The sequence below is a fragment of the Symphalangus syndactylus genome, chromosome 9, assembly GCF_028878055.3.
Source record: "Symphalangus syndactylus isolate Jambi chromosome 9, NHGRI_mSymSyn1-v2.1_pri, whole genome shotgun sequence".
Classification (NCBI taxonomy): Eukaryota; Metazoa; Chordata; class Mammalia; order Primates; family Hylobatidae; genus Symphalangus; species Symphalangus syndactylus.
Genome location: NC_072431.2, coordinates 106,795,591 through 106,822,707, shown reverse-complemented (window position 1 = coordinate 106,822,707; position 27,117 = coordinate 106,795,591). Strand labels below are relative to the sequence as shown.

General features: G+C 51.7%; 1 protein-coding gene across 1 annotated transcript in view; it reads right to left on the bottom strand.

Moving 5' to 3' along the window:
• Window positions 1-27,117, bottom strand: part of SHB (SH2 domain containing adaptor protein B) — a 151,931-nt gene that overhangs the window by 30,652 nt on the left and 94,162 nt on the right. The window contains exons 3-4 of the mRNA XM_055293640.2: window positions 25,011-25,226; window positions 6,353-6,524 (exon numbers count right to left, since the gene is read on the bottom strand). Of these exons, the coding sequence (XP_055149615.1) occupies window positions 6,353-6,524; window positions 25,011-25,226 (388 nt within the window). The remainder of the gene's footprint in view (window positions 1-6,352; window positions 6,525-25,010; window positions 25,227-27,117) is intronic.

The following is a 27,117-nucleotide window of genomic DNA, read 5'->3' as shown; positions in this document are numbered from 1 at the left end:
GTCTAGAGTGTTCTGGAAACAGCTAGGGGCCAGCATGAACAGAGGCAGCAAGGGGAAGGGGTGGGCAAGAGGTCCCGAAATGGGGCTGCAGCAGGGGCTTTTCTCTGTTTGAGCAACATGGAAACCATCAGAGGGTGCTGATGGGAGGGCCACGCTCTGACTCAGGGATGTGTGCAGACATGGATGGTGGGCAGTGAGGTAGCTGTCCATGCTCCTGCCAGACGGCTCTAGCACCACTTGGGCATGTGGGAATCCCAGCCCAATTACTGCTCCCAGACGCCATGCATGCCAGAGGAGGGCAGGCGGCAGAATCTGAGGGGAGGAGTGCTGTGCAGAGGGCCCGACTCATCCCCCATCTCCCATCAGAGGAGGAAATGGGAGCAATGCTTTTCTTTCTTTTTTTTGAGACAGGGTCTCACCCTGTCACCAGGCTGGAGTGCCGTGGCGCGATCATAGCTCACTGCTGCCTCAAACTCCAGGGCTCAAGCAATCCCCCCCACCCTCAGCCTCCAGAGTAGCTGGGACTACAGGTGCGTGCCACCACGCCTGGCTATTTTAAAATTTTTTCTAGAGACAGGGTCTTACTATGTTGCCCAGGCTAATCTCGAATTCCTGAGCTCAAGTGGTCCTCCCACCCCACCTCCCGAAGTGTCAGGATTACAGGCATGAGCCATTGCATCTGGCCTGATTTTCCTTGTGTGTGTGTGTTGTGTGTGTGTTTCCTTTTTTTTTTTGGTTTTTAGAGACAGGTTTTCACTCTATTACCCTGACTGAAGTGCAGTGGTGTGATCATGGCTCACTGCAGCCTTAAACTCCCGGGCTCAAGGGATCCTCCTGCCTCGGCCTCCCAAGTAGTCGGCCTATAGGCACACACCGCCATGTCTGGCTCACTGATTTTCATGACTGGAAGAACGGACGGTAAAATTGCAGGGAAAGAATAAAGATCCTCACTGCCCATGAGTGGACACACTCAAAATACATTCCTGTTTACATGATGGTCTCTGCGTGGTAGTGGAGGGGGTGAGACTCAGCCAGGAGAGGCAGAGGCACTGGGCGGTACCGTGGCTGGAGTGTGCTTTGCCCACAGAGACATGGATGCTGCTCCGAATGGTGGCTCTGCTGCCCACTGGCCAGGCAAGCCACTGACCAGGCGGCTTCTGTTAAGCGAGGATCATGCCAACCTCTCTTGGGTTGTGGGAATGTAACAAGTGGCCCTGCAGGAAGGGCTAATGTAGAGCCTGATGTGGGGCGAGTCTTAATCGACGGCAGCTGCGGCATTAGCAGAAAGAGAATGCCCTTGCAGACTGCGTGGTGACATCCCCACCTACAATGGTTGCAGGCCCCTGCCCATCCAGAGGCTGCATTTTACACTTCCAGGTGCAAGTGGGGATGCTGCCTCCTGGTGCCTGTCTTAGAGTGTCCTGCAAACTGTGCCTCTGAGAGTTCCGGCACTGACATTCTCCTCAGAGAAAAACCCAAACCGCCCATCCCCATGCAATTCCCGCCACTCATGAGGCAGAGCTCAATAGTTAGTAGCAGTGGCCACAGCAAAACTAAAACCCTAAGAAAAAAAATCAACTTTAAAGTGAAGGACTGGAGAGTAAATGTGAGTGTCCTTGTCCATTGGGAATGTGGCCAAGTGGTGGATGGTCCAGGCAGTGGCCATCAAGCTGGACATCTGGAGGGGAGACTTTCCAGGGGAGAAGGCAGGAAGAGCATGCAGACCACAGACCCCTTTCTTTCTAAAGGTACAGAGAAATATGTAAAGAGGAACGTGAAGTTGGGGGATGCATGGGTTGCCACAATGAAAACACCACAAGTAAAACATTTCCTGAGACATGAAGGCCCATGTTATGCTTTAGAAAGGCTACATGGCTGTAATCAGGAGAAACAAAGACAGCATTGGCTTCGGAAGTAAGAGTTAACAGGCTTGGGAAGGCTGTCCTCTGGGAGATTTCACTGTGTAACACACCCTCAGTGGGCTGACAAAAACGTTTTACTAGGAAAGCAAGTCCCAGCCATTTGAAGCTGAGCCGTCCGCAGGGAAAGGCCTAGAAGTGGTCTCTGGGGAGGTGCTGCGGGCCGTCCACCCTCCCTGAGCTCACCAGCAAGCCCTGCTCGGAGAGCGGGGCATGGCCTCTGGATTCTTGTTAAGGGGAATCCCAGGTGGTTAACAGGATAAGCTACCAGTCCCTTCCCTGACTGCTCCACACAGAGGCAAGGGCAGGGGAGAGAAGGAGCAGAGGGTGCTGGATCTGGGGGCTGGGCCGGCACTGGCCAGCCTGTCAGCATGAGGCTGGAGACCAGGAGTCAGGCTGGGCTGGGCGGTCCTGTGGGGGGCTACAGCCAACTGTTGGGCCCAGAAAGGCCTTGCTTCACTTGGAAAGAGAATCCAGGCAGGAGGTCATCTCAGGGATGGGCTGGACCTCGTGGGGTTGGCCAGTCAGGTCAGAACCAGGGGGATTAGGGAGACTCAACTATCATCCTTCACCCCAGCCAATACCCATGAGCTCATCCAGTATTTACTCACCACTCACTATATCCTTGATCTCACGGGGCTGATGGAGGGAGAGGGAGAGTCAACAGAGAGATACAGGAAACAATTCCAAATAGTGACAAGGGTTATGCAGGCATCCTGGGGTTACGATAAGGCAGTGACTGGGGCTGGATGAGATGCCTGCTTAGAAATGAATGGGCAGGGGAGGCCCCTGAGGAGATGACATGTGGCCTGAGAACATGAGAAGGAGCCAATCGTGAAGAGCCAAAGAAAACATCTCTGCAAAACAGGCAGCAAGTGCAAAGGTCCTGAGGTAGGACTGCGCTTACGGTGCTCACAGAGCAGAAAGGCGGCAAGAATGGCCCAGGCACTGTGAGCAGCGGGCAGGAGGTAGGCCCAGTTCTTGTGCCCAGGAGGAGAAGTTTGACTTCATCCACAGCAATAAGAGTTTTAAGAGATGTTACTTGCCCTGGGAAATCTTACAGATGGTCAGTCAGGTTCGCGTGAGGAGGGGCCAGAGGAGACAAGTTAGGATGCTAGTGAAGTAGTTCACATGGCAGGTGGCTGCGGAGATGGAGGAATGATGGATTCTGGTGGTACTCTGGAGGGAGCACTGGCAGAATTTGGTAAAGCAACAGATGCTGGTGTCCGGCAAAAAAAGGAATCAAAATGATGACGGCTCTGTGGCTTGAGCCATAACTAGTTAGATGTGACACCGTTTATGGAGGTGCGGAAGCTGGGGGAGGGGCAAGTTTCGAGGAGAAGATCAAGAGCCCAGTTTTGAACACGTTAAGTTTGAGATGCCCACTTGTCAGCCAAATGGAGATGCCAGGAAGCAACTGGATGTAGGAGTCAGGAGCTCTGGGAGAGGTGTGGGCTGATGCTACGCGTCTGTGAGTCACCACCAGGATCCTGGGAGAGACAACCCAGGGAGAGCATGTAGTTGGAGACTGAGCCCTGGAAAGTCAGACCTTCAGGTCAAGCAGAGGCAAGGAGCCAGCAGAGGAGATGGAAGAGTGGCCAGGGAGGCAGGAGGAGCACCAGGTCCAGAGGCCCAGAAGGAGAGTGGTCAACTGTGGTGACTGCCACGGAGGACAGAGGGGGTCGTCTGGGGACCAGGGCAGAAAAGGGAGGCTGGTTGTGGTGGGTGAGAGAGAAGGGGAGGTGACAGAGAGGGGAGAAGTGCTGGCAGCTCTTTGGAGACTGTTTATTCATGCAACAGCTATTTATTCAGCACCTGTTACGTGCTGGGCACTGTTCTAGGCACAGGGGATGCAGTGGTGACCTAGACAAGTTCCTGCCCTCATGGAGTTTCTGTTCTCAGCAGGGGCAGTCGAGAGGAATGTTGAGTCAAGGTTGGCAAAGTTTGTTACTGGGACACGTTCATATGCTGATGGTAATGATGGAGGAAGGAAGAGGGGTGCGGGTGGGGCTGCCTCCAGGAGGCAGTGGGGACAGACCCTGAGCACTGGAGCAGCCTTTCTGCTGTCCCAGCAGGGAAGGCAGGTGGTATGAGCACCTAGGCAGATGTGTGCCTGCCCATCCATGGCCACCCCGTGTGACCTGGGGCATACCCCCAGTGCCTCGGTCTCCCCCTCCTACCTCCCTCTGTGCTAGGGTGGAGGAGAGGTTCAGACTGGAAGGCGCCTCCTGAACTCTAAGAACAGCATCAGTTCAGGTGGGGAACTAGGTGATCCTCTTTACTGGGGTCATCAGGCTCTATGTGAAATGGGATTTTATCTTAAGCAAACCCCTTGGGTGATGAGTCAGGACTTCTGACTCATCTTGGGGAGTTAATCGTGGGGAGATGAGACGATGGGGGAGGAAAAGCCAGTCATGACTCTGGACTTGGCTGGGGGCCCCATCAAGTGGGAACAGGAAAGGAAAGAGAGCCCAACCCTCCCGCCTTGAGGTGAAGGCTGAGTCTGGGGGTGGGAGAGGGCAGGCTGGGCCCAGACTGACCCAGGTAGACCTGGCCACTGCTGGTCAGGACGCATGCCGAACATCTGTGGGTCACAGTTTGTTGATTAAAAGTACACAGTTTGATCAGAAATAAGCAAAACCTGTCAGACGATCTGCACAGCTGTGAGAAATGATTCACAGCACCGGCTGGGAGCACCCCCCACTCCCGATGTGCTCTGCACCACAGGAGTGGAGCACTCACAAAGGTGGCAGAAGCCTCCAGAGGTGACAGCACTTGCTTAAAAGGGCAGCATGTGACGTCATTCGGAAAACCCTGCATCCTGCTCACCGAGTGAGAATTTCCTGTGAGGGGATGCCCTGCCGGCCATGCCAAGACCAGAATCCCCGGGCCAAGACAAATACAGTGCATGACACACACCAGGGAAGGCTCACGGACCGTGTGGTTGTCAGCGAGTCTTGTGGCCTTGTGTGTGCCAACTCCCTACCAGGAAAAGGGTGGGAATGGGCAAGGAGTAAGTGGAGGAGAGGGGAGGGGAGAGGGTGGGGTCTGGGTCACGAGGTTGGGGGCACTCTGAGCCGTGAGTCCTTGCTAAGGCTCTGCACCACTCTGGGCCCTGACGTTCTCATCTAGGCAATGGGCTGACAACCCTTTATTGCACATTTGCTTGTTTAAGCAGACAAGACACCTGAGGATACCAGCACAAGTCCCGCACCTGCTTTGTCGAGTTCCTGGAGAAGCTCATTCTAGTCCAGGTATGAGGCACAGTTAGAAACTGAAAACACAGTTTGGGGACAATTCACAGAATGAATGGCAGGCTAGGGAGGTGGAACTTTATCCTGGGGGTAATGTGGAGCCACTGAAGGTTTCAGAGCAGAGCAGGAACCTGCACCGAGGGATGATTTGGCAGAGCAGGGAGATGATAACCATGGCCAAGGGGAGGGGCAATAAAGGGCCTGGCCCTGCACAGTGCTGGGGGCCAGCAAGGATGGAAAGGGATATGAGACCTTGGGGGCAGCATGGATGGGACTTGGCCACTGACTGGAGGTGGGAAATCTCTGGGCAAAGGGGCTGAGAAAACCCGCATCGAGAGTGGAAAGGCCTTGCCCAACTCTAACAGTATCAAGCAGACATGGAGCAAGAACACGACTGTAGCTACAAAATAAATGTAATTTACACATAGTTTTACACTTAGGGGAAAGGATTTAGTTTCTATTTAGTCTTCCCAAGGACTTATTTGCTGCATGATGAAATGAGAAACTAGGATGTAAAAAGGAGGAGTGCACCTGTAGACTCTTTTGCAGTTCCTCCTGTCATTGAAGGTAAAGGTGGCAACACAGTGTGGAGAGAACAAGTTCAGGGCTAGAAGCCAGGAGGTATGTGTTCCAGTCCTGGGCCTACCACTGGCTGGGTGGGAGCCTCAACCTTCCAAGAGCCTTAACCTGCCCATGTATACACAGAGTGGGAGGTAGGGGCAGACTAGAAGGCCCCTGGAGTTCTAGCATGCCTCAGTCTGGGAATTTTTTGTTTTTGTTGTTTTTTTTTTTGAGACAGGGTCTCGCTCTGTTGCCCAGGCTCGATTGCAGTAGTGTGATCACAGCTCAACACAGCCTCAACCTCCTGGCCTCAATTCAGTCTCCTGCCTCAGCCTCCCAAGTAGCTGGAACTACAGGGGCATGCCATCATACCTGGCTAATTTTTGTATTTTTTTTCTTTTTTTTGTAGAGACAGACTCTCACTATGTTGTCCAGGCTGGTCTTGAACTCCTAGGCAAGTGATCCACCCACCTCGGCCTCCCAAAGTGCTGGGATTACAGGTGTGAGCCACCACGCCCAGCCCAGTCTGTGGATTTTTAAAAGAAGATGACATGAAAGAGAGGGCAAAAACTAGGTGAACTGGGAGGTTAGGTTGGGCTTTGCTCCCTCAGAACTTACATTTGCTTCTCCAGGGGGACGGCAGGATCCACCCTTTCTCCTAGGATCCCGCAGAACTCAGGGCTCCCATGTTTGATAGGCTTAAAGCCCCCTCCAGGGGCACGAAGCTGGCGCCGCCGGTCCCGCGAAGGCGAGGGGGATGACTGCCGCTTCTCGTTGCCATTAAACTGTGCTGTGGGGAGAGAGAGAAAGTGCAGGGTTAGCAGAGCTCAGCCCAGGGAGCTACTGTGATGCACAGAAGGGTAACGTTCAGCTGCTCTAGTTGGCACTTTACAACTTGCAGGAGGAAGGGTTTCAAGCAATGACATAACACGGCACAAAAGATTTTGGCTTCCTAAGACAGGACACCCACATGGTCACAGCCCAGTGGTGCGTGTGAGGGGCTGGTTGAGCCTCCAGAGGCCACTGGGCTCAGCCTTACCCCCACAGGAACCTCTCTGCGGCCTCCAGCAGGGGGGCATGGCACTGCCTTGGGGGAGCTCTGTCCTCTGGACAGTTCTCAGGGGAAAAAGCTGTTTCTTGTATTGGGCCAAAAATCTGCCTCCAAGTGGCTCCTCTCCTCCTCTCATCCCACCTCAGGCCATACTGGCCACATCTGCCCCTTTCCCTGGGATACTCCTACAGAGTGCCACTTGGGGGGCATGCTACATCCCCTGTATTCAGATCCCCTGCATGGGCCCAGGACCCAGCGCCGAGGTGAGGCTACAGCAGTGCCTATAGCACAGGAAGGGCCATTCCACATGCCCTTCTCCCCGCCCTGGGCCTGTGGGAGCATCGTTCACCCCCACAGGCTAGGGGAGGATGCTCCTTGAGGGAGACCCTGGAGACACCACAAAGGGCAGAAAAAACTGAGCTAAAACTGGAGTTGCCAGAGGGTTCCTGGAGACCACCTTGCCGGTTGTCCAGCTGGGCCTGTTTCCTTCTCTGAAAAACAGGGATAATGACAGCACCCGTCTCATGGGGATTAAAGCAGGTGACACACCTAGAAATCTTAGCACTGTGCCTGGAACGTGGTCTGTGCTGTTATTATAAATCACACTTATCGTGTCTGCTCAATGCACACACAGTACTAGGCACCTCACGGAAGCAACTGAACCAACCTGAGTTCCTCTCCTAAGCCTGCCAATGATTAGCTGCGAGCCTCGGCTACGCTATTGAACCTCTTTGAGTCCCCAGGCTGCTGTGAAGGTCAGATGAGAGGATACTCCAGTGCCTGACACACAGAGGTACGTACCTAAGAAACGAGGCCAGAGCCTGCAGAGGAAGGTTCCTGAAGCCGAGGCCAGCTGCAGGCTCACAAACATGTCCCTGGCTGTGCCACACAAAGGCATAAACCTCTCCTCTAACCAGCAAGCATGACTGTGGCAAGCTATCCTCCAAGCCTGGCCAGACACATGAAAATCAACCCCCATGCTCACAGAAGGTCCTGGAGAAACCTCAGCGCCGGTAGGGAAATGTGCTGTCTGCTGAAACTGAGGAGCGTGATGAACCTGTTCTACATCTCAGCCACTGAACTATCTTCCCTATCAGGGATTGTGGGGCATTTCTGTCCCTCTAAGACACTCTTTCTCCATTAACCACTTTGGAAAACAGTGGGAAGGGAGGCTCTTGCCAACAGAAGGCTCCAGAGACACCGGACCCAACCGCTTTCTAGACTGTGCTGAGCGTGTGGCCAGCCTGCTACCCAGCAGCGACACCGGCAGGTAGTCCACCTGCGATGACGCTCCTAACCACTCATCCACATGTACTAGGCACAGTTCAAGGCCGGGAAAATAGTGGTGGGCACAACAGACAGAGATCCCTGCCTTATGGAGCGCAGCGGCCTTGTGAGGAGAGACAGGCAATAAATCAATCTGCCTATCAGTGGCTGGTGACAAGTGCCACTGAGAAAAATACAGCAGGGCAGGAAAGCCCTCTCCAAAGGTGACATCTGAATAAATACCTGAAGGAAGGGAGGAACATCTGTAGGAAGGACACTCCAGGCAGAAGGAAGAGCAAGTTCAAGGGTCCTGGGGTGGGACTGTGCCTAGAGTGAGACACAAAATGACCCAGAGTGACTGGAAGGGAGTTGGGAAGGAAGCCGGGCTTCCCAGTCTTGGGAAGGACTCTGGCTTTGTTCTGAGAGACGTGGAGAGCCGCTCTGACCAGGCGCTTCCTTACAGGATTGCTGTGCTGAAAAGAGATGGAGGCAAGGGGTGTATGGGAACACTCTGGACTCTGTCCGATTTTTCTGTGAACCTAAAACTGCTCTAGAAAGTACAGCTGGCTAATTAGAGGGACAGAGAGCATGTGTACACGGGCACACAGGAGGGCAGCAAGGCAGTGCCCACCAGTGGTCAGATCCAGCCACATTCTGCAGGCAGAGATGGAAGGACTCACCCGCGCATGCAAAGTGCAGCGTGAGAAGAGGAGGACTGCGGGTGACCACAGGCTGTTGACCTAAGCGCTGGAAGGATGGGCTGGCCTTACCCACAAGAGGAAGACTCACCAAAGGCCCTAATTAAGCTTCCAGAAAGCAGCATGGAGGCCATGCCTTAACCTAGAGATACCCACAGCTCCGCGATGCCAGGGCTGGTGGCGCGGAGAGGGGGCAGAGCGAGGACTCGCTAGGGGTTCCTGCCCTTCCTTCTGGCCACAGTTCCATCCTGTGTCAAACTACACACAGACAGCAATGACCTCAAGACCTTCCCAGGGGACAGGTCCTGGGGCTGGAGAGTGAGAAGGCCCTTTCGCATCAGCTGATAAGGGGGCTTTTGTGGTAGTGGCCTAAAACCTGGAGCTGGGGCCCTAGCACACACATCACCACCAGCATCTACCCCTCGCTGGCCTTCCAGTAGCCTGGATCTCCCACTGGGGTTCCAGCTGAATGATGGCACCCTCATGGCAACCAATCATGGGACATATGGTCTTGGACAGGGGGTTGGGAGGAGAGAAAGAGGTGAAGCAGGTTTTTACCTGAGCCCCTACTTTGCAGAGCCCTCCATGGGTGACCTTGGGCAGGGGACAGCACTGGGGCTAGACAGACAAATTGGGGCCATGTCATCCTGGAGCCCCTTTCTAAAGAGCTTGGACTTGAACTTATGGATGGGGATAATCAGAGAATGGGCTTTAGAGACCTCTCTGAGTGCTGGTGGAGGGTGGGTTTGGGGTCAATCCTGAAGACGGGAAGACCAGTCAGGGAAAGGTGACAGAGGCTGACCCCCTCAATGACGGGAGGGATGTAGAAGCTTGAATACTTGTGGGAGTGAGTCCGGGATGACTGCTGTGTGATGCCCAGATTTCTGGCTTGGGGGAGGGTGATGCCCCCATTGGGATGGGCACAGAGGGGGATGTGGTCAGGGAGCATGGGACAGCCTGCACTTCTCCACGATGCCTCCCTGCTGCTAATTTTCTGGTTGTCAGGAATAGGGAGGATATAACTCAGCAAGCATCCTGGCCCATAGGGCTGCCAGCGTTGAAAGGCAGCGGATTGGCCTGGCATAGGAAGGGGACTAAGCTGGAAGTGAGGTTCTAGGCTTAGTTTTGCCACAGGCTCAGGAGACCGAGGGACCAGATGAATTATAAGTCACTTCCACTCCTGACATCCTGGGGCTCCACTGGCTAAAATCAGGATTGGGGGATTTCTGCCAATATAAATCTCTATAATCAACATCCCGACACAGAAGGTGAGCAGAGAGGCATGCAGCACAGAACATGATTGTGGAGGGAGCCCACGCTTTTTGGCACAACCCAAAAGGCTCTCTAGGACCCGGCTGCTTTTCCAGCCTCAAGTCCACCAATCTCTTCACCTCACTGATACCACTTACCCTCCAAAGGTCACCTATTTCAGGAAGCCTTCCTGGACCTCACCTCTCCCAAGACTCACCTTGATCTTAGCACCCTAATTGCGTGTCCTTCCTGGTTCCCGGTGAGCCCCCTGAGGGTAGGGGCTGTATCATGTGCCCCTTCCTTCATACCTAGCCCATTACTGGCAACATAACAGGTGCTCAATAAGTGATTAAATGAAGAAACTTAATGAACTGCTGTTTTGCTTTATTGGGAAAAAAAAATCGGTTTCATACCAGATAAATTGGATAAAAACTAGCAATGTCCTAGTCAACACTGTAATTCCCCACTGAAATAATTTATACATTTGCTGGCAAGCTTAATAGTATAGCCATATATCTTAGAGAGAACAGGTGGTGATGAGTGACAGGCTTAATTAGGCAAATCATTTCACCTAAAATACAAATATACAAACTCCAAGTGCAGTGATTCGGCAGCCTAAGAAAAAAAATGTTAAGAACAAAAGCACCAAACACAACTGCTCTCATTCCTTCTAATTACGTTTCTCCTTAATCTGCAATTTAACATGGCAATTCTTTTAACTTAGTGATTTTTCTGCAAAAGATAAAGGCACAATCCCTCAAAATATCTGCATTTAGAGAAAAAATATGTTACCCCCATGAGTCATTAGAATGACAGAACCTAATTAATTTCACCTGTGGGCAATTAAAAATGGAAGTCGGAATCTGAAGGAGGAAAGTAAGACTCAGAGCTGGGCAGGTTGAGGCTCTGGGAGCCCTTCTGACTTTGGTTCCGATGATGGGGACCAGACCCTGGTGGTTGATGGGAGAGAGAGCCTGGTCAATGTCTTTCCAAAAGTTCTGCCATGGTGGCAGGACTCATTCCTTGGGACCCAGCTCAAGTGTCTTGCTTCTAGAAGCTTTCCTGGCCCTCCCATCTAGATTGGTCCCCTTTCTGCTTGTATTACAGATTTTACATCAGTCAGTCCTGAAGTGTGGTCACTGCCAACAACAGAAGACAGCATCCAAGACACCTAGCTTAGCTCTATCCCTCCTACTGGCCCTGCCACCTGGGTAACGGGGAAGGAATGGCGGTCCAGAGGAGTGGTAGGAGGAACTCCTCCAGGGTCTCAAAGCCAAATAGCAGGGCGAGGGTCAGGCCCAGGACTGCAGGCCTGCAAGGTCAGGCTCACCCCACCCTTGGCTCTTCATTCCGTACAAGAATACCTGAGGGCTGCTGGTCTGGCAGGAGCCGGGCCTCACTCATCTGGCCTCCCTGCTGTGCACTTCCTACTTCTAGGCCTGGAATTACTGCCCTTCTGCTCCATCTGAATGATGTCTAGAAAAGGTCTGGCACAAACGTCACCTCCTCCACAAAGCTTACCCTGATCCCACCTGCAGAGAATTATTGTCTTCCTCTGGGTGGCTCCCAGCCCTCAGTACATCTCCTGTGGCTCAGGGGGCAACCACACCACTCCTCTCAGTCAGCCTGGGTGCTGTGGGTGCTGCGCCTGGGATTTATTTTTCTTTGCCCAGTCTCTTGTCTGCCCCTAACTCACACAAGTTTCATGTGGAGAAGGTGCTTGGATGAGATAAATGTGTTCCTTCAGGGTGGATCTCTTTCCACTGTCCTGTCCACTGTTCAGAGCTGGCCAGAGAGTAAACTCCAAAAAGCCGATGGACCTCTAAAGCATAGCTCTCCTGGGCTTGCAAACCCTCCCTGGCTCCCCAGTGCCCCAGGACAAAGGACAAATTCATTCCGGCGCTCAAGTTCCTCTGAATTTGATGTAATGATGCATCTTCCCCTGCAAAACCCCTGTGGGTTCCACACCCACCCTTAGGTTCCAATCACAAAGGACAGCCAGTCCCCAGATCTATCATCTGCCTTTTTGTCTTTAAGGCTTTGTTTGGCTAAGTCTACCCTCTAGAATCCCTTTACTTCACTATTTCTCTGCAAAAACCCCAGCTATTCTTCAGAGCTCAGCTCCAACGTTACCTCCTGACCCCCAGGTAGACCCCCAGGTAGAATTCCTTTCTCCTCCTCTGAGCTCCAAAGTCTGCACCACTGTCCTGGCACTGGCCTCTGCAACACTGAGGCATGTAGGTGTCTTCTCAGAATTGGACATTTTGCAGAGATGGGGCCATGTGCCTCAGTCTCCTTGGAGTCTCCCCATGGCTGACCTGCAGCTAACTCTGATGAATGGCCCATGGCTGAAACCCACCCAGGGAATGGAGGAGCTGCAGTGGCTCGACTCACAGTTTAGGAGTCAGGAGGACCTGGGTTTGAATCCTGTCTCTGTCATTACTGAGTGACTTGGGGCATGTTTCTTAAACTTCTTTGAGCCTTAGCTGCCTAATTTGCAAACCAGGGCTGACAATACCTGTACCGTGAAGGTAACAGATGATGTACCAAGGTTCAGGCAGGCCCCCTGTAAGCGGGAGACCCTGACCCATGGTCACATCTATGCTCTGATACAATCAATGCCTTTATCAGAAACCACCCCTTTTTCTGACTCCTGCTGAAATTCCGGAGTCAGAAGCTCCAAGAAGATAAGGCATTTCATTCTGTTTTGTTCAAGCCTAAATCTCCAATACCTAAAACAGTGTCTGATGTACAGTGGATGCTCAACATCTGTTGAAGGAACGAACCTGCACCCTGCTCAGCAGGACTGTAAATCTTCCATTCATCAGCCAACAAAGGAAACTCAGGAGCTGGGCTCACTCAAGTGATTTTGGGAACAGTTTTGAAAAATGGCTTCATCTTTCTTTTTTTTTTTTAAGAGACAGGGTCTCACTCTGTTGCTCAGGCTGGAGTGCAGTAGCACGATCATAGCTCAATGTAACCTTGAACTCCTGGGCTCAAGCCATCCTCCTGTCTCAGCCTCCCAAGCAGTTGGGACTACAGATGCATGCTACCATGCTGGGCCAAGTTTTTTTTTTTTTTTTTTTAAGTTATTTTTTAAGTTTGTAGAGGTGGCATCTCACTATCTTACCCAGGCTGGTCTTGAACTCCTGGCCTCAAGTGATCCTCCTACCTCAGTCTCCCCCAAACGCTGGGATTATAGGAAGGAGCCACCACGCCTGGCCCAGCTTACTCTTTATTTAATGATTCCTGCTCATGGGCAGGCACCACAGAGGACTTAAAGTCCATGTTCTCCTCTAGTCGTTGTGGCAAACCTATGAGGTCAGTGCTATTACTGCCCTCGTTTTTACAAGTGATGCCCGGTATGGTTAGGTAACTTGCCCAGGGCAATAGGAACAGGTTGCTATGACAGGCAATGGGTCCCAGGGCTAGCCCTTGAGCCCTCTGCTTTGGGACTGCAGCCCTGGGCAGCCTCCCCAACCCAGGAGTGCCTTCCCCAGCGGAGGTGCAGTGAGAGAAGGGCTGACAGTCTGCCACACATCCTCTTGTCCTCACCATTGACCAAGGATGCGGGCAGTGGCCTCTGGGGATAGAGGGTCATTCAAAGAGAACTGGAACAGAGCAACAGGACCCAGAGGAGACTGGCATGGTTCTGACTGTCTGGCTGCTTCTTTCTGGCCTGAAGTCTATGACCCTCTCAGTTCTCCAGTATAAGATGGAGTTTCCTTTAAGCAGAGGCAATAAAGGTTGGAACGATGAAAAACAAGGCACCGTGTGTAGACTGCTTGCAAGGAGCTCTCAACCGCCAAAGGCTTCTTAGCCCCTCTGCGCATGAGCTGGAATGAACATGGGCCACATGTGTAAACCATATGTGGCTGAAAGGAGGGGTTTGAAGGCTGTTGTAGCCCTGGTGTTGGTTCACGAATGTACAGAGGCAGAGTCAAGGTGCCCAAAGCCTTGCACAGTCCCTGGCAGGGGTTCCTGCACAGCACCAACAGCTAGGCTGGGACTCTGGGGTGTTGGTGAGGGGGAAAGGTGGGTGAGAGTGGGGAGAGCTGAGGTGGAGAGCACAGAAGGCGCTGCTACCCACATAGTTGTGCGACCCCAGGAAGGGGCAAGGAGGGGAGATTATGCATTGGTTTGGGAGGTAGGGTGGACTACATGACCCCCGGAGTCTACGAAAATGCCATCAACTTTCACAACAATGCACTAACACCTGTAGATGACTGAAACTCTGTTCGCATGACAATGGGCCTCTGCTGTTTCAGCTTTCCAAACAACGTACCACATCATCTCATCTGACCCTCACCAACACACAGCAAGACAAGTATTAGAATTCCCAAACAAGTATGAGAATTACCATTTTATAGATGACACAACCGAGGCCCAGAGAGGTGAGGCCCCTTCTTCCCTCTAGTTCAAGACTGAGTTTCGCTCACCCACCTACCCCACCTGCCCAGTGAGTGTACGTTCCTTTCAGGTACCTGTAGGACAAGTGGCTCAGCAAATGTTTGATTTGTATTTCCAGGATCACCAACAAGAGGCCTCTGTGTTCGCCTGGAAGACACACACAGGCCTCAGGGCATTGTGCTGCCACTCGTGATGGGAGGTGCCTGAGAACAGAGGTCCTCATTGTGAGGGGAGGCGGCCAGCGACTCACCACAAAGCAGGCAAGCGGGAAGGCTGTGAGGCGGGTGCCAGGACGCTGCCTGGGTTCCAGGAACGCTGTACACACATGTCCAAGCCTGGGATGGGGATGGCGGGCCTGGCAGAAGGGGCGTGCCTTTGTCCTCTTATTTGTGACATCCCCAGAGGAAAAATGAATGCTATTACTGGGAGGAAAGACTCCACCCTAAGATCTGCTGCTTGACTACAGGAAATCTAAAGATAAAGCCCGATGAAGATGATGAAATAACCCGAACACAGAGGCCTCTACGGCTGCCAAAGCAAGCCACATTTATTGTCATAACTCATTATGCAGATGGGAAATGGAGGGCTGGAAAAAGGACTGACTCACCCAGAGTCAACAGTTAGACGTGAACTTGGACTTGAGTCCGGTCTCCTGAATCCTGGAGGCCCCTAATAAGTTCAGCACAAACCCTGGGTGAGTGCAATACAGTCTCAGAAACAACCACAGTAACCACGGTGATACATCTATGAGCACTCACTGTGCCCCCAACTCTTAGTGCATAGTACCGCCCCCACTGTACAGACGAGGAAACAGAGACAACTTGGCCCAGGTCATCCCACCAGCAAGTAACAGCACAGGACTATAAATCCAGATACTCCTGGCCCCAGCACCTGAGCTCCTTCCTGAGTTCTGGGCCAGGCCCATCTGTCAAACATACCTGGGACCTACACACGTCTGATACAGTATGTCTCCCAACACTTTCACTTGCAGACAACCACAGACACTTATTTAGAATCCTAGAGCCTGGGAAAGTGACTTTTTCCCCATCCACAAGCCCAAAGACCTGCAAGGAGCAGGCTGGGCATTTGTGGAAATGAGTCTCCCTGTCCATAAGACCCAAAGTCCCAGCCCCACTGTGTATGTTTCTCTGCCGCCCATTGTGGATGGCTGTGAGGGAGGCCAGGAGAGATGAGGAGTGGATGTCGGGGGGACAAGCCAGGTACTGGCCACAAATATGGCTTGCTAGGGCTGCCTGCACCCGACCAACACACCAGTCTCCAGGCCCACAATGTGGCATCTGGATTCATAGTCAATCCTCAGACAGGCAGGGACATGCTGTCCACTTGTCCCTGGGAGTTGAGACCAGAGGTGGCAGCCACAGCAGTCAACGGCTACTCAGAAATTCTCTCCCACTGCCTCACCTAGTGAGGAGACAGGTATACAGCATGCAAGAAAGACATGAAAACACACCGTCTGTGTGTGGGCAGGCCATGAGATTTACTGGTATTCTACTGCTCCTAAGAGAACACAGGGTTGGTTTTCCTGAGACCTGATTTACTCAAATATCTTTTTTTTTTCTCGAGATGGAGTCTCGCTCTGTTGCCCAGGCTGGAGTGAGTGGCACGATCTCGGCTCACTGCAACCTCCACCTCCGGGGTTCAAGTGCCTCAGCCTCCTGAGTAGCTGGGATTATAGGTGCCTGCCACCACGCCCAGCTAATTTTGTATTTTGGGGCCAGGGTATCTGGATTTAAAGTCCTGTGCTGTCACTTGCTGGTGGGATGACCTGGGCCAAGTTGTCTCTGTTTCCTCGTCTGTACAGTGGGGGCGGTACTATGCACTGAGAGTTGGGGGCACAGTGAGTGCTCATAGATGTATCACCGTGGTTACTGTGGTTGTTTCTGAGACTATATTGCACTGCACACAGGGTTTATGCTGAACTTGTCAGGGGCCTCCAGGATTCAGGAGACCTGAATTCAAGTAGAGACCTGGATTCAAGTGGAGACAGGGTTTCACCATATTGGCCAGGCTGGTCTTGAGCTCCTGACCTCATGTGATCCACCCACCTCAGCCTCCCAAAGTGCTGGGATTACAGGTGTAAGCCACTGCGTCCGGCCTGATTTACTCAAATATCTGAGGGCTCACTGTGTGCCAGGCACAGATCACAGGTGTGAACAAGACAGGCAGGGTCTCTGACCTCAGGGAACTTAAAAATCTCCACATGAAGATCTCTGAGCTGCCAAACAGAAGAGCAAAGGTATTCTATCAAATCTTTTTTTTCCACTGAGGAGACAAAGGCACTTGGAGGAGTATTTCTATCAATGTAATTAGCAGATGAAACAAAGGTATTAAACATTGGTGTTTTTCTTCTCTCCTTTTTTAAAGATTACTAAATGAATTTATTCATGCGTCAAATAGAAAAACCAACTGGAAAAACCTGTCCCTCAGTAACACATTAGCCAAAGGAAGCAACTGATCCCCGTTCTCTCACTGAAACCCCCCTTTCCTGGGCAGATCTGCTGCTCACACATGTTAAACATTAATTTCAACTGTTACTCATTACATAGCAAAAAGCATTTGGTACAAATACAATTGTTAATTTCCTCACAGTCTCAAGGCATTCTGGGAAGCTATACAGGGGACAGGAAGCATCATAGGAGCCTAAGGGGAGCCAGTTTGGAAGAGACAGCATTCTCCTGGCTAGGACAGGTGGTGGTGGCCGGGTTTAAGATTCTCCAAGGGACCCTCTGCAGATGCCAGGGCCCTGTTTATTCTGAGCACATGAAGATGAGTTACATAGCTTGGTGGGAATAGCAAGTGTGGAGCAGTGCCCTACACACACAATGGTGGCATTAAACCAGCTTCAGGGCGACTGTGTTTGAGGGGGACAGTGACAAGTCATGAGGGCAACATGGTATGGGTGCAACTGCTTCTGCCTTGTACCGGTGTGCAAGGGAATGTCCAGCCTGACCCCAGCCACACACAGGATATCAAGGCAGCAGTGGAGAGAACAAGTGCTCTGCAGTCAGACTGGCCCAAGTTCACAGCTGTGTGACTGTGGGCAAGCTGCTCACCCTCTCTGAGCTTCAGTACTGTCATCTGAGTGACGACAATGAAGTGACCCCTATCTTGCAAGGCTCTGTAGGGTTAACCTATGCCAGGTTTATAATTATTGCTCAATAAATGTTAATTTCCTGTCCCTGGTTCCTCCCCATCGTTCCTTACCTTAATGGGATTATTTTAAATTAGCTAGTTGAGCTGGCTCTGAGATAATTCACAGTTGTTTAGGAAACAGACATACCTGGGGCCTTACTTTTTCCCTTTTAGCCTCACTTGATGAGGCTTTGAAGGTGTCAAAACTCAAGAGGGAGGCTGGCTAAGGAGTGATACCATAGCGTAAGCACCTCACACGCTGACAGTGTCTAGTGTGTATCTAGCTATTTCAGAATAAACCAACATACTCCAGTACAGGGTGTAGTAGGAACACAGAGGGGAAGGAACTGGTTGTGTCAGGGAAGGCTTCCTGGAGGAGGTGACTTCCCCTCCCTAACTCTACCCCAACCCCACACCTAATACAAAGCATGTACTCTGTTCCCTCCATGTTCTCAAAGTGGGTTCCCCAGATGGCAGCATCAGCATCACCTGGGAACTTGTTGGAAATGCAAACTCTCATGCCTCACCCTGGATCTACCGAATCAGGAACCCCGGGGGTGGAACTCCAGCAATCTGTATAACACTTCCTCCAGGTGATTTGGATGCCTGCAAGTTTAAGACTTACTGCTCCAGGCAAAAAAGAAATCCACAGACGTGTCAGACCTAGAACAGGGAAGGCGTGGATGGGAGGAAGGCCCCGGGGACCCTCTCCTACCCAGGGGACCAGTGGCCCAATCCTCGGGAGGGACTGAGTAAAGAATGGAAGAACCAGGGGACTCGTTAGAACTGTTGCTGGAATTGAGATATGGGGTTTCCTGAAGAAGTGTTGCTTTCCACACCATCCGTGCTTCCCATTGCCAGGCATAACTGGGAATGAGCTTTGGAAACAGGTCCTCTGTGGCCACTAAGTACTTCTTCATGCAGCATGGTTTTTATGTTAAATTGAATTTTATGTAATATAGCAAGCCCTCTCTGAACACCAAAACCAATTCTTACATGCATGATCCTTAAGGGCTTACCACGTCTTTTCATTCAGATCTTTTGTTTTTATTTAATCAACACAGAGATCCAGTGTGAGAAGTTGTGACCATCCCCATTTTACAGATAAGTAAACTAAGGCTCAGGGAGACTGAACAGTCTGTCTCAGGTCCCGAAGCGGTGAAGGGTGGAGCCGGCATGTGAACTTGGGACTGTCTGACTCCTCCCATTGCCCCATGGGTCCCAACATGCAAGATGCTGTCCTAAACTTCTAGGGCAGAGAAATCTGCCAAGGAGCTAGTGGGGAAGACAGATAAGTACCCAAAATAAGTATGCTGAGCAGTATTTGAGTCATGTGTCTTTTATCTTTGCTGTGAGGCAGACCTGGCTGAGCCAAGGACACTGCCTGAAGAGTAACTTTCATGGAGACAAAGCTTCAGACGGTGAATTGAAATGAGATGACTTAGTTTCTCAAGAAGGTCTGGGGGCCCTCACGAAGGCCCTTCTTGAGAAGGGCCTTCACACGCCCTCCTGTCATCTGGCTCCTCTATCAAGCTCAAGAGCTGCAGTTACTCACTTCTCAGATACAAGTGCAAATTATTAAAGACGTAGCCATTTACTCACTGGGTTAAAAGGAAATGCTGGTCATTCCTCTATGTATGGCCTGACTGGCTCTGCCATGAGGTCTCCAGCTGTTCCCTTCTCCACTCTGAGCCTTAATTTCCCCAGAAGGACAGGGAGTGGGACTCTATGGTATGTGGGACTCTATGGTATGTGGGCCCCTCTCTGTGCTGAGTGGTGGCAGGAGAAGACCAACCCATGGGATGGCGCTGGTCCCCCCCACCCAATGAAGGCATGAACCTCCAGAACGCAGTCCCCTACAGAAACTCTGGCTGGAACCATTTCAGGTGGGAAGCCATCACCCAGTTACATGTCCTGGTGTAGATGCGGCAGAAATTAGTGCAAGTGAGATGAAGGGCATGCGATACTTCTTGAGGGCTATGGGAGGATGAGAGCTCCAACTATATTTCCTGCAGCATCTTGAATAGCACCAGAGAGGCCAGACATTTGACTGGGTTAGGGCAGGGGCTCTGGAGTTGGAGCCGACAGGTTCAAAGTCCGGCTCTGCTGCTGACCAGCCATGGCCTGGGCCCCCAGCCAAGTTATTTCTTCTCATGGGACCTTAGCTTCCTTATCTGTAAAAGGAGGAAACTAACCTCCCAGAGGGTGATTGTGAGGACTGAATGAGACAATGCACACAGAAGGTGCTCAGTAAATGCTAGCAACGATGCCAGTACTTTCCTGATGTGATATCCATCAAGTCTCACCAAGACCCTTCTGAAGCGGGAACTACTGGTCTCACTTCCCAGGTGGAGAAACTGAGACTCCCAGGACACGTTCATGCCCAGTCCTCACACTGGTCCTTCAGAGATGTGAAGACACCGATTTGGTGTCTTTGCCACCTCCACCAGGGTCTGCTTCTATAGGCTATCCACCCCGGCTCCTTGGTCCCTGCCTCTGGGCCACTCCCTATGTGGCCACTTTCTGCTCAGGTTCCATTTGTCCATCTTGCAATCTGTGCCACAAAGCCTGGCAACCAAGTGGACCTGCCACACCAACCTGCACCACCCCCAGACACCATGACATCATCCAAGGCTCCTTTGTCCCCTTCCCGACATTGGGCAAGGGGTGCCACATAGGCCTCGTGTGGGCCCGAGCTGCATCTGGCAGGGGTGGGTTGGGGACAGAGCAAGAAGGCCATTTCTAGACCCACCTGCTGGCCTTGCAATTTGTTGGTTGCTGTAAAGACTCCTGAGGTGATTCAAAGTGGGCCAGGAACAGAGTCTAGCCTGCTCTGGAAGGCTGGTGTCTCTGCCGGGTGGGAAGGGGGCTGACAGCTTGATGGAAGCCACATCACTTCTCTGTGGAGGCAGAGCTGCAGTCCACTCCCTGCAGCCAGTAGCTGGTAGTGGAACCTGACTGGGCATTGTCCTGGGGATTGGGATCCGACAAGTGGGAGTGGGGGTCTGGTGAGGCCACAGTCAGCTTCCTGGAGAAGAGCAGGCAACGAACACCCAGGGTTTGCTGTTTGGACAGCTCCAAGTATTTCTCACCAATAACTCTCCAAATCCTTAATTAAATTCCATGTTGGCCATTCTCAGAGAAGGGGAAACCTTCATTCCTAAGAAGTCGGGGCCACCTCACACACTCTAAGAGCTGTTTTCGTGACAACTGGGAAATGATAACTGAGCCTTCCGCGGTGGAGCCCCAGCCTGATGAGATGGGAAGGAAGGTGCTGACTTCCAGAAACACTGCCCAAGAAGGGCACGCTGGTGGAGAATGCTGAGGCAGTGCCTGAGAGGTGCGTCTTTTCTTGAACGCAATTCGGGACAGCGCTTTGAAAGCTAGAAGGCAATTTTGCTTCACAGATGGATGAAGCTAATTCAGCCATCTTCCCCTCTCCCGGTCTCCGACCAGCACGCTGGGTCTCTGATGGAATGAAGCCTGGATGTGTCCCCAGAGCTGGCTGCAGACTGACCTCCCAGGACATGCCCTCTGTCAGAGCCCTGCCTCACTCAAGCTTCTGCTTGCAAACCCCCAGTGATGGGAAGCTCATTACACACATTCAGGTCTAACCAAAAGTCTTACACTTCACTTGGGCCCTACATCCCTGTGACTCCCCCTTTGGGAGGCCCAGGTCTGTCCCTTAGGGGTCCCCCACACTCTCTACCCACTGTTAATTTGAAAGCACTGACCCCATTCCCAGCCCAAGTTTCCCCATCTAGGCCAAATCTGCACAATCAGCGAATACAAGGGGTGAAAGGAGAGGGTAATGATTTTGGCCAGCCAACTCCATCCCATACAGCTCTTCTTCCAGCTATGGATCCTGCACCTCAGGCTCCAAAGACTCAGTGCAGAGAGCTCCCAAAAGCCGAGAAAAAACCGCACAGGGCATTTCCAACGGGTACTGTGCTAAGGATGGGGCCCAGCCAAGCTGCCTTATTCACTGACCACACCAACGACTTGTTCAAGTGTGAGTGCATACACTTGCATACACACCCACACACATGCAGATGGATGTACACTCTCACATGCACACACAACACTGACTCAGGTGGGGGTCCTCGCCGTCATTCCAGGGCAGCTGCACTTCTGGTTTTACACATGGGGCTGTGGCAACACATCAGCAATCTAACTGAGCTGCTTCAACTCGTCCTCACCACCTGAGAGGTGGCCCACCCACCTCTCCACTTTCCCTCCAGCGACAGTAAACAGTGAGGATGCTTCTCACCTGCCAATGCTGTGCCTAATGGACTCTGTCCACAGACACGGAGAGAGAAGGCTGGTGCCCATAGGACCCCTCCAGCCCCTGAGTGAGATGGCCTCCTCTTTCTATGCCCCAGGAGGCAGAACTGAGCCAAAAGCTGCTTGGGAAAAGCACAGCCAGCACCCGCCCTGGAGCATGACCCACAGAGGCCGGTGACCGATGAGACACACACCTGGATGTGATTCTCTATCTTCTATCAACAGCCCAATAACTCAGACTAACCATGACACCTGTGATGGCAACTCTGCCACACAAAACCCAGGCCAAAACGGATGGTTGTGGGCTCAGAAACTCATTCTGAGACAGTTCCATCTGAGACCTTATGACCCTTTGTGAACAACTAAATGTACAGGAGTTCTAAAACCACCTTTGGGCAGAAGTGGGCAAGTTCTGGCCTGAGAGTTTTCTTCAAAGATGATGTCCAATAGGGGAACTGCTTTTCACTTTCACAAATCACCTGGGATCTTGTTAAAACAGATTCTGACTCGTAGGCCTGGGGTGGGAACTGAGACCCTGCATTTCTAACCAGCTCCGGGTGAGGCCAATGCTGCTGGTTCAGGGACTACACTTTGAGTAACAAGATGTCATCAAAGGCAAGGGCAGCCCCTGAGAGGCCCACAGGTGGTCAGTCCAGGGGAGGGTGAGTCCCCACACCTGCCTGTGGTGCTACGTTATAATGTGGGCCGTCGGTGTCTGGGAAAGTTGCCACATGAGCCTTTTTAGCCCTTTAATCAAACTCATGTTTTGCAAAAAGTAAGCTCTTGGATGGCTCTAGTTCCTCCCATGCCCAGAGAAGCACAGCCCCTGATCAGCCACGCCCAGGGGACAGGCCTTGGATTCCTTTGGTTCAAGGGAATAGAGGAGGCTGTAAAATGCACAGGAGAGACCTGGGGCAACTAAGCACCTACAGCCACAGGATGACTCTTATCTTTGGCTCTCAGCCAGGGGCTGGGGCTCCAGAAATGTGATGGGACAGGTTGTCCTTGAGGACCTCACGGCCTGGCAGGTGAGACCAACACCTACAGAACTAACCTTGATGTGGTATGAGAAATGTTCCCCCAGTGATGCATGCAGGAAACTCGACAGACCCATAGGGGCAGCAGGAAGCCTGTGGGGTGCATGGCTGTGTACCAGGGAGGGCTTGGAGAGATGATAATGTTTAAGCTGGGCCTCAAAAGAGGCATAGAATTGTTCCAGATAAGATAGGCAGGGAAGGGCATTTTAGCTAGAAAAATGGGATTTGCTCAGCACATGCTATATTCACGGAACTATGAGTAATCTGTGTTGGAATGGCTAGAACAGCAATTAAGGGGCCTGGGATGAGGGCAGGGTAGAGGCCTCACTGTTCGGGGTTGGAAAGGGAGAAAGGGTCTAGTTATATAGGAAAAAAGGGGAGATTTAAGGCAAAATAAATTTTAAACAAATTAAAGATAAAAAGTTTCCCTTTATGACTGTCAGTGCAGTAGGAATTAAATGTCACTCACTGTCTCTCTTTTTACATGCCTAAACTCTCAGACACCTAAACATTGGCATCTGGCTTTTCAACTCTTAACATTAGACATAAGCATTTCTCTAGGTTATTATGAACTCTTGCTAAACATCACCTTTTAGAGGCTGCACAATATTCCAATATTCCACCACACAGACGCACAGAAATCCAGTCCCCATTGCTGGACATTCGGGTTGCTCTCAATTTTCCATGATTATAAACAATGACTTTTCTGAATTTTTTTATTTTTCCTTTTTTTTTTTTACTCTTGTTGTCCAGGCTGGAGTGCAATGGTGCGATCTCGGCTCACCGCAACCTCCACCTGCCAGGTGCAAGTGATTCTCCTGCCTCAGCCTCCTGAGTAGCTGAGATTATAGTCATGTGTCACCACACCTAGCTAATTTCGTATTTTTAGTAGATATAGGGTTTCTCCATGTTGGTCAGGCTGGTCTCGAACTCCCAACCTCAGATGATCCACCCACCTCGGCCTCCCAAAGTGCCAGGATTACAGGCGTGAGCCACTGCGCCCGGCCTTCTGAATTTTTTTATCATAACTTTGGCATAGATTCTAAGGAGTGGGATTAGAATAAAAAGATGTGAGCTTAGGTTTATGACTTATGATGCACATGCCCAAGATGACTTTTCAAAAGGGCTGTGGGAGAGGAGTTCTAGAATTGTGATAGATACCCAGATTCTAGAAAAACCAGCCTTTGAGTAGGGAGGAAGGGGACACCCAAGTCACTCAAGGCGCTCTTGGCCAGGAGAGGGTCATCTGGGAGGGGCTGAGCTCTGTCCATCACCTGTGCTCTGTGAGCGGGTGTACGCTGAAGCTGGGATAGAAGACACAGCGGCCCTGTGAGCCCCGCAGGCCTAGCTCAGCTCACAGCACTGGGTGGGATCACTGGGCCCGCTCAGGGCCAACAAGGGCTGCTGTGCACACTGGTTTCCTCTTACTTTCTAAGAAAGTTCCTTCAGAAAACTGAAATCAGGCTGGGTGTGGTGGCTCAGGCCTGTAATCCCAGCACTTTGGGAGGCCGAGGTGGGCGGATCACCTAGGTCAGGAGTTTGAGAGCAGCCTGGCCAACATAGTGAAACCCTGTCTCTACTAAAAATACAAAAAATTAGCTGGGCATAGTGGCAGGCACCCGTAATCCCAGCTACTCGAGGGGCCGAGGCAGGAGAATCACTTGAACTGGGGAGGTGGAGGTTGTGGTGAGCCGAGATTGCGCCATTGCACTCCAGCCTGGGCAACAAGAGCGAAACTCCATCTCAAAAAAAAAAAAAATAAAAAATAAATAAATAAATAAATAAATAAACCGAAAACGAAACTCTTGGCTTCAGTGAGCTAGGGCATTATCAATAAATAGGGCCAAGACAGAGCCAGACAATGAGAGCATCTGAGCTGTTTCTGTGTGGAGGCTGGAACACTGAGACCCTGGAAGCCAGGCCCAGAATTTCTCCTTGGCCTGGTTTCCCTACCCTCACCTCTCCCATTCGTCTGCAGCCTACATCTTTGAGGGTACTGAGAAAAAAAGACCACCCAACTGGATTACTAAACAGCCCTGGAGTTTGTCCTGAGCGCAGGCGGGGACCAAGGTGAGTGCTGAGCATGGCTCAGCAGCTGCCTCCTGAGCAGGGCCAGGGCTCCTTACCTGCCAGGGCTGGGATGGTGACCCGGTTCCACTCCCAAGGCTGGTCATACTCATCGGCAGGCCTGTCGTCATCCTGGGGCAGCTTGCTCTCCCGCAGTCGGGGGCTGACTGTGCTCTCCGAGTCCGAGTCCACACTTTGGCCTTCAGGTTCATAAGGGGTGTCATATAACTGGATACCTTTATGCTGGGACCGGACACTTTCCTGCCTCTGAAATTCTGCAGGCAAAAAGGAAGGAAGCAGAGATGAAATGCAAGTGCAGTATGCACTTCCTCACCTGGATTCCCACCCAGAAACACCACAAACTCAGAGCTGTCAGCGAGGAGGTGAGGACGACAGAGAGACAGACCCCTGTTTTACCCACCCCACCAACCCCCAATGCCATGTCTCTGCTCTTCCTGGGCCAGGCTTGCTCACAAGGCTCACAGGCTCGCAGACCTAATGACAGCCCTGCCTCCATCCACTCATGAATCTCAGTCTTAAGAGGCAGAGCCCAGATGTGAACCTGATGCTCCAGGTGTGTCCTGATGCCCACCCAGAACACGCAGAGCTTCTCACCTCTTGCTTCATAGACAGGCCGAGGTCTTTCCCTCTAGGGCAGTTCCTTGCCCTCTTTAGACTTTCAGTCCTTATCTGTACAAGGAAAAGACTGGGCCATGCAGTTCCCACCAGCTCCCGGTTCCCACCAGCTCACACATTCATTTAAAAGAACCAACAAGAGCCTCCCCAAGGAGACCAGAGGCCACTTTTCTCCCCTGAAAAGCCTGAGTGACCCCTTCCTTTTATTTCTGCCTCCCCTAGAGCATCTTCTAAATAGGTTGAATTTATTTAGGGATTTGAGAGGGTGTCCAGCTTCACTTCTGAATAAAGAAAGAAAGCTCTTGATCTTCTAGAGAAGATGCTAAGGCCTGGCACTGGTGTGGGCTGAGGAGTGACTGCCTGTCTAGATGAGGTCCCAGACAGGAGGTGTTCATTTTGGCTGCTGCTCAGTCCTGGGAGGCCAGTGGTGGCTGGAAGGATGGATGCTAGGGATGCTAAAATCAGGCGCTTCCCGGTCAAACAGGGAAATCTGACCTGCTGTTTGATCATGGATACTATGTGCATGGCCCAAACGGGGAATGTGGGGAAGGTTTACCATGGAGGTTGGTTTCAGGAACCCCACTGTTCCCAGCAGACACAACATGTGCCTAAATTACCATCATGCTTGGCGGCAAAGGGGGCTCAGTGCAGGACCTGGGAGTGGCAGAGCAGGAGGGAAGGGAGATGGCATTTGAACTATCAGCTCTGACAAGTGGAAACAAGAGAGGGGCGGCTTCCTGGTGGTAGGACCAGGGCAAGCCAATGCAATGAGGCTGGAAAGAATGTGCTTGCTGCCTACTTTATTTTTTATTGTGGTAAAATACATATAATAACATTGAGCACTTTATTTTTTCTTTCTTTTTTTTTTTTTTTTTTTTGAGGCGGAGTCTCGCTCTGTCACCCAGGCTGGAGTGCAGTGGCGCGATCTCGGCTCACTGCAAGCTCCGCCTCCCGGGTTCACACCATTCTCCTGCCTCAGCCTCTCTGAGCAGCTGGGACTACAGGCGCCCGCCACCATGCCCGGCTGATTTTTTTATATTTTTTTAGTAGAGACAGGGTTTCACCGTGGTCTCGATCTCCTGACCTCGTGATCCGCCTGCCTCGGCCTCCCAAAGTGCTGGGATTACAAGCGTGAGCCACCGCGCCCGGCCTTTTTATTTCTTTTGAGATGGAGTCTTACTCCGTTACCCAGGCTGGAGTGCAGTGGTACAATCTCGGCTCACTGCAAACTCTGCCTCCCGGATTTACATGATTCTTGTGTCTCAGCCTCCCAAATAGCTAGGAGCACAAACGTGCACCACCGCACCTGCCTAATTTTTGTATTTTTAGTGGAGAGATGGGGTTTTGCCAGGCTGGCCTTGAACTCCTGACCTTATGTGATTTGCCTGCCTCTGCCTCCCAAAGTTCTGGGATTACAGGTGTGAGCCACTGCACCCAGCCAACATTGACCATTTTAGCCATGATTAACATACAATTCAGTGGCATTAGGTACATTCACACTATTGGTAACCCTTGGCACCATCCATCTCT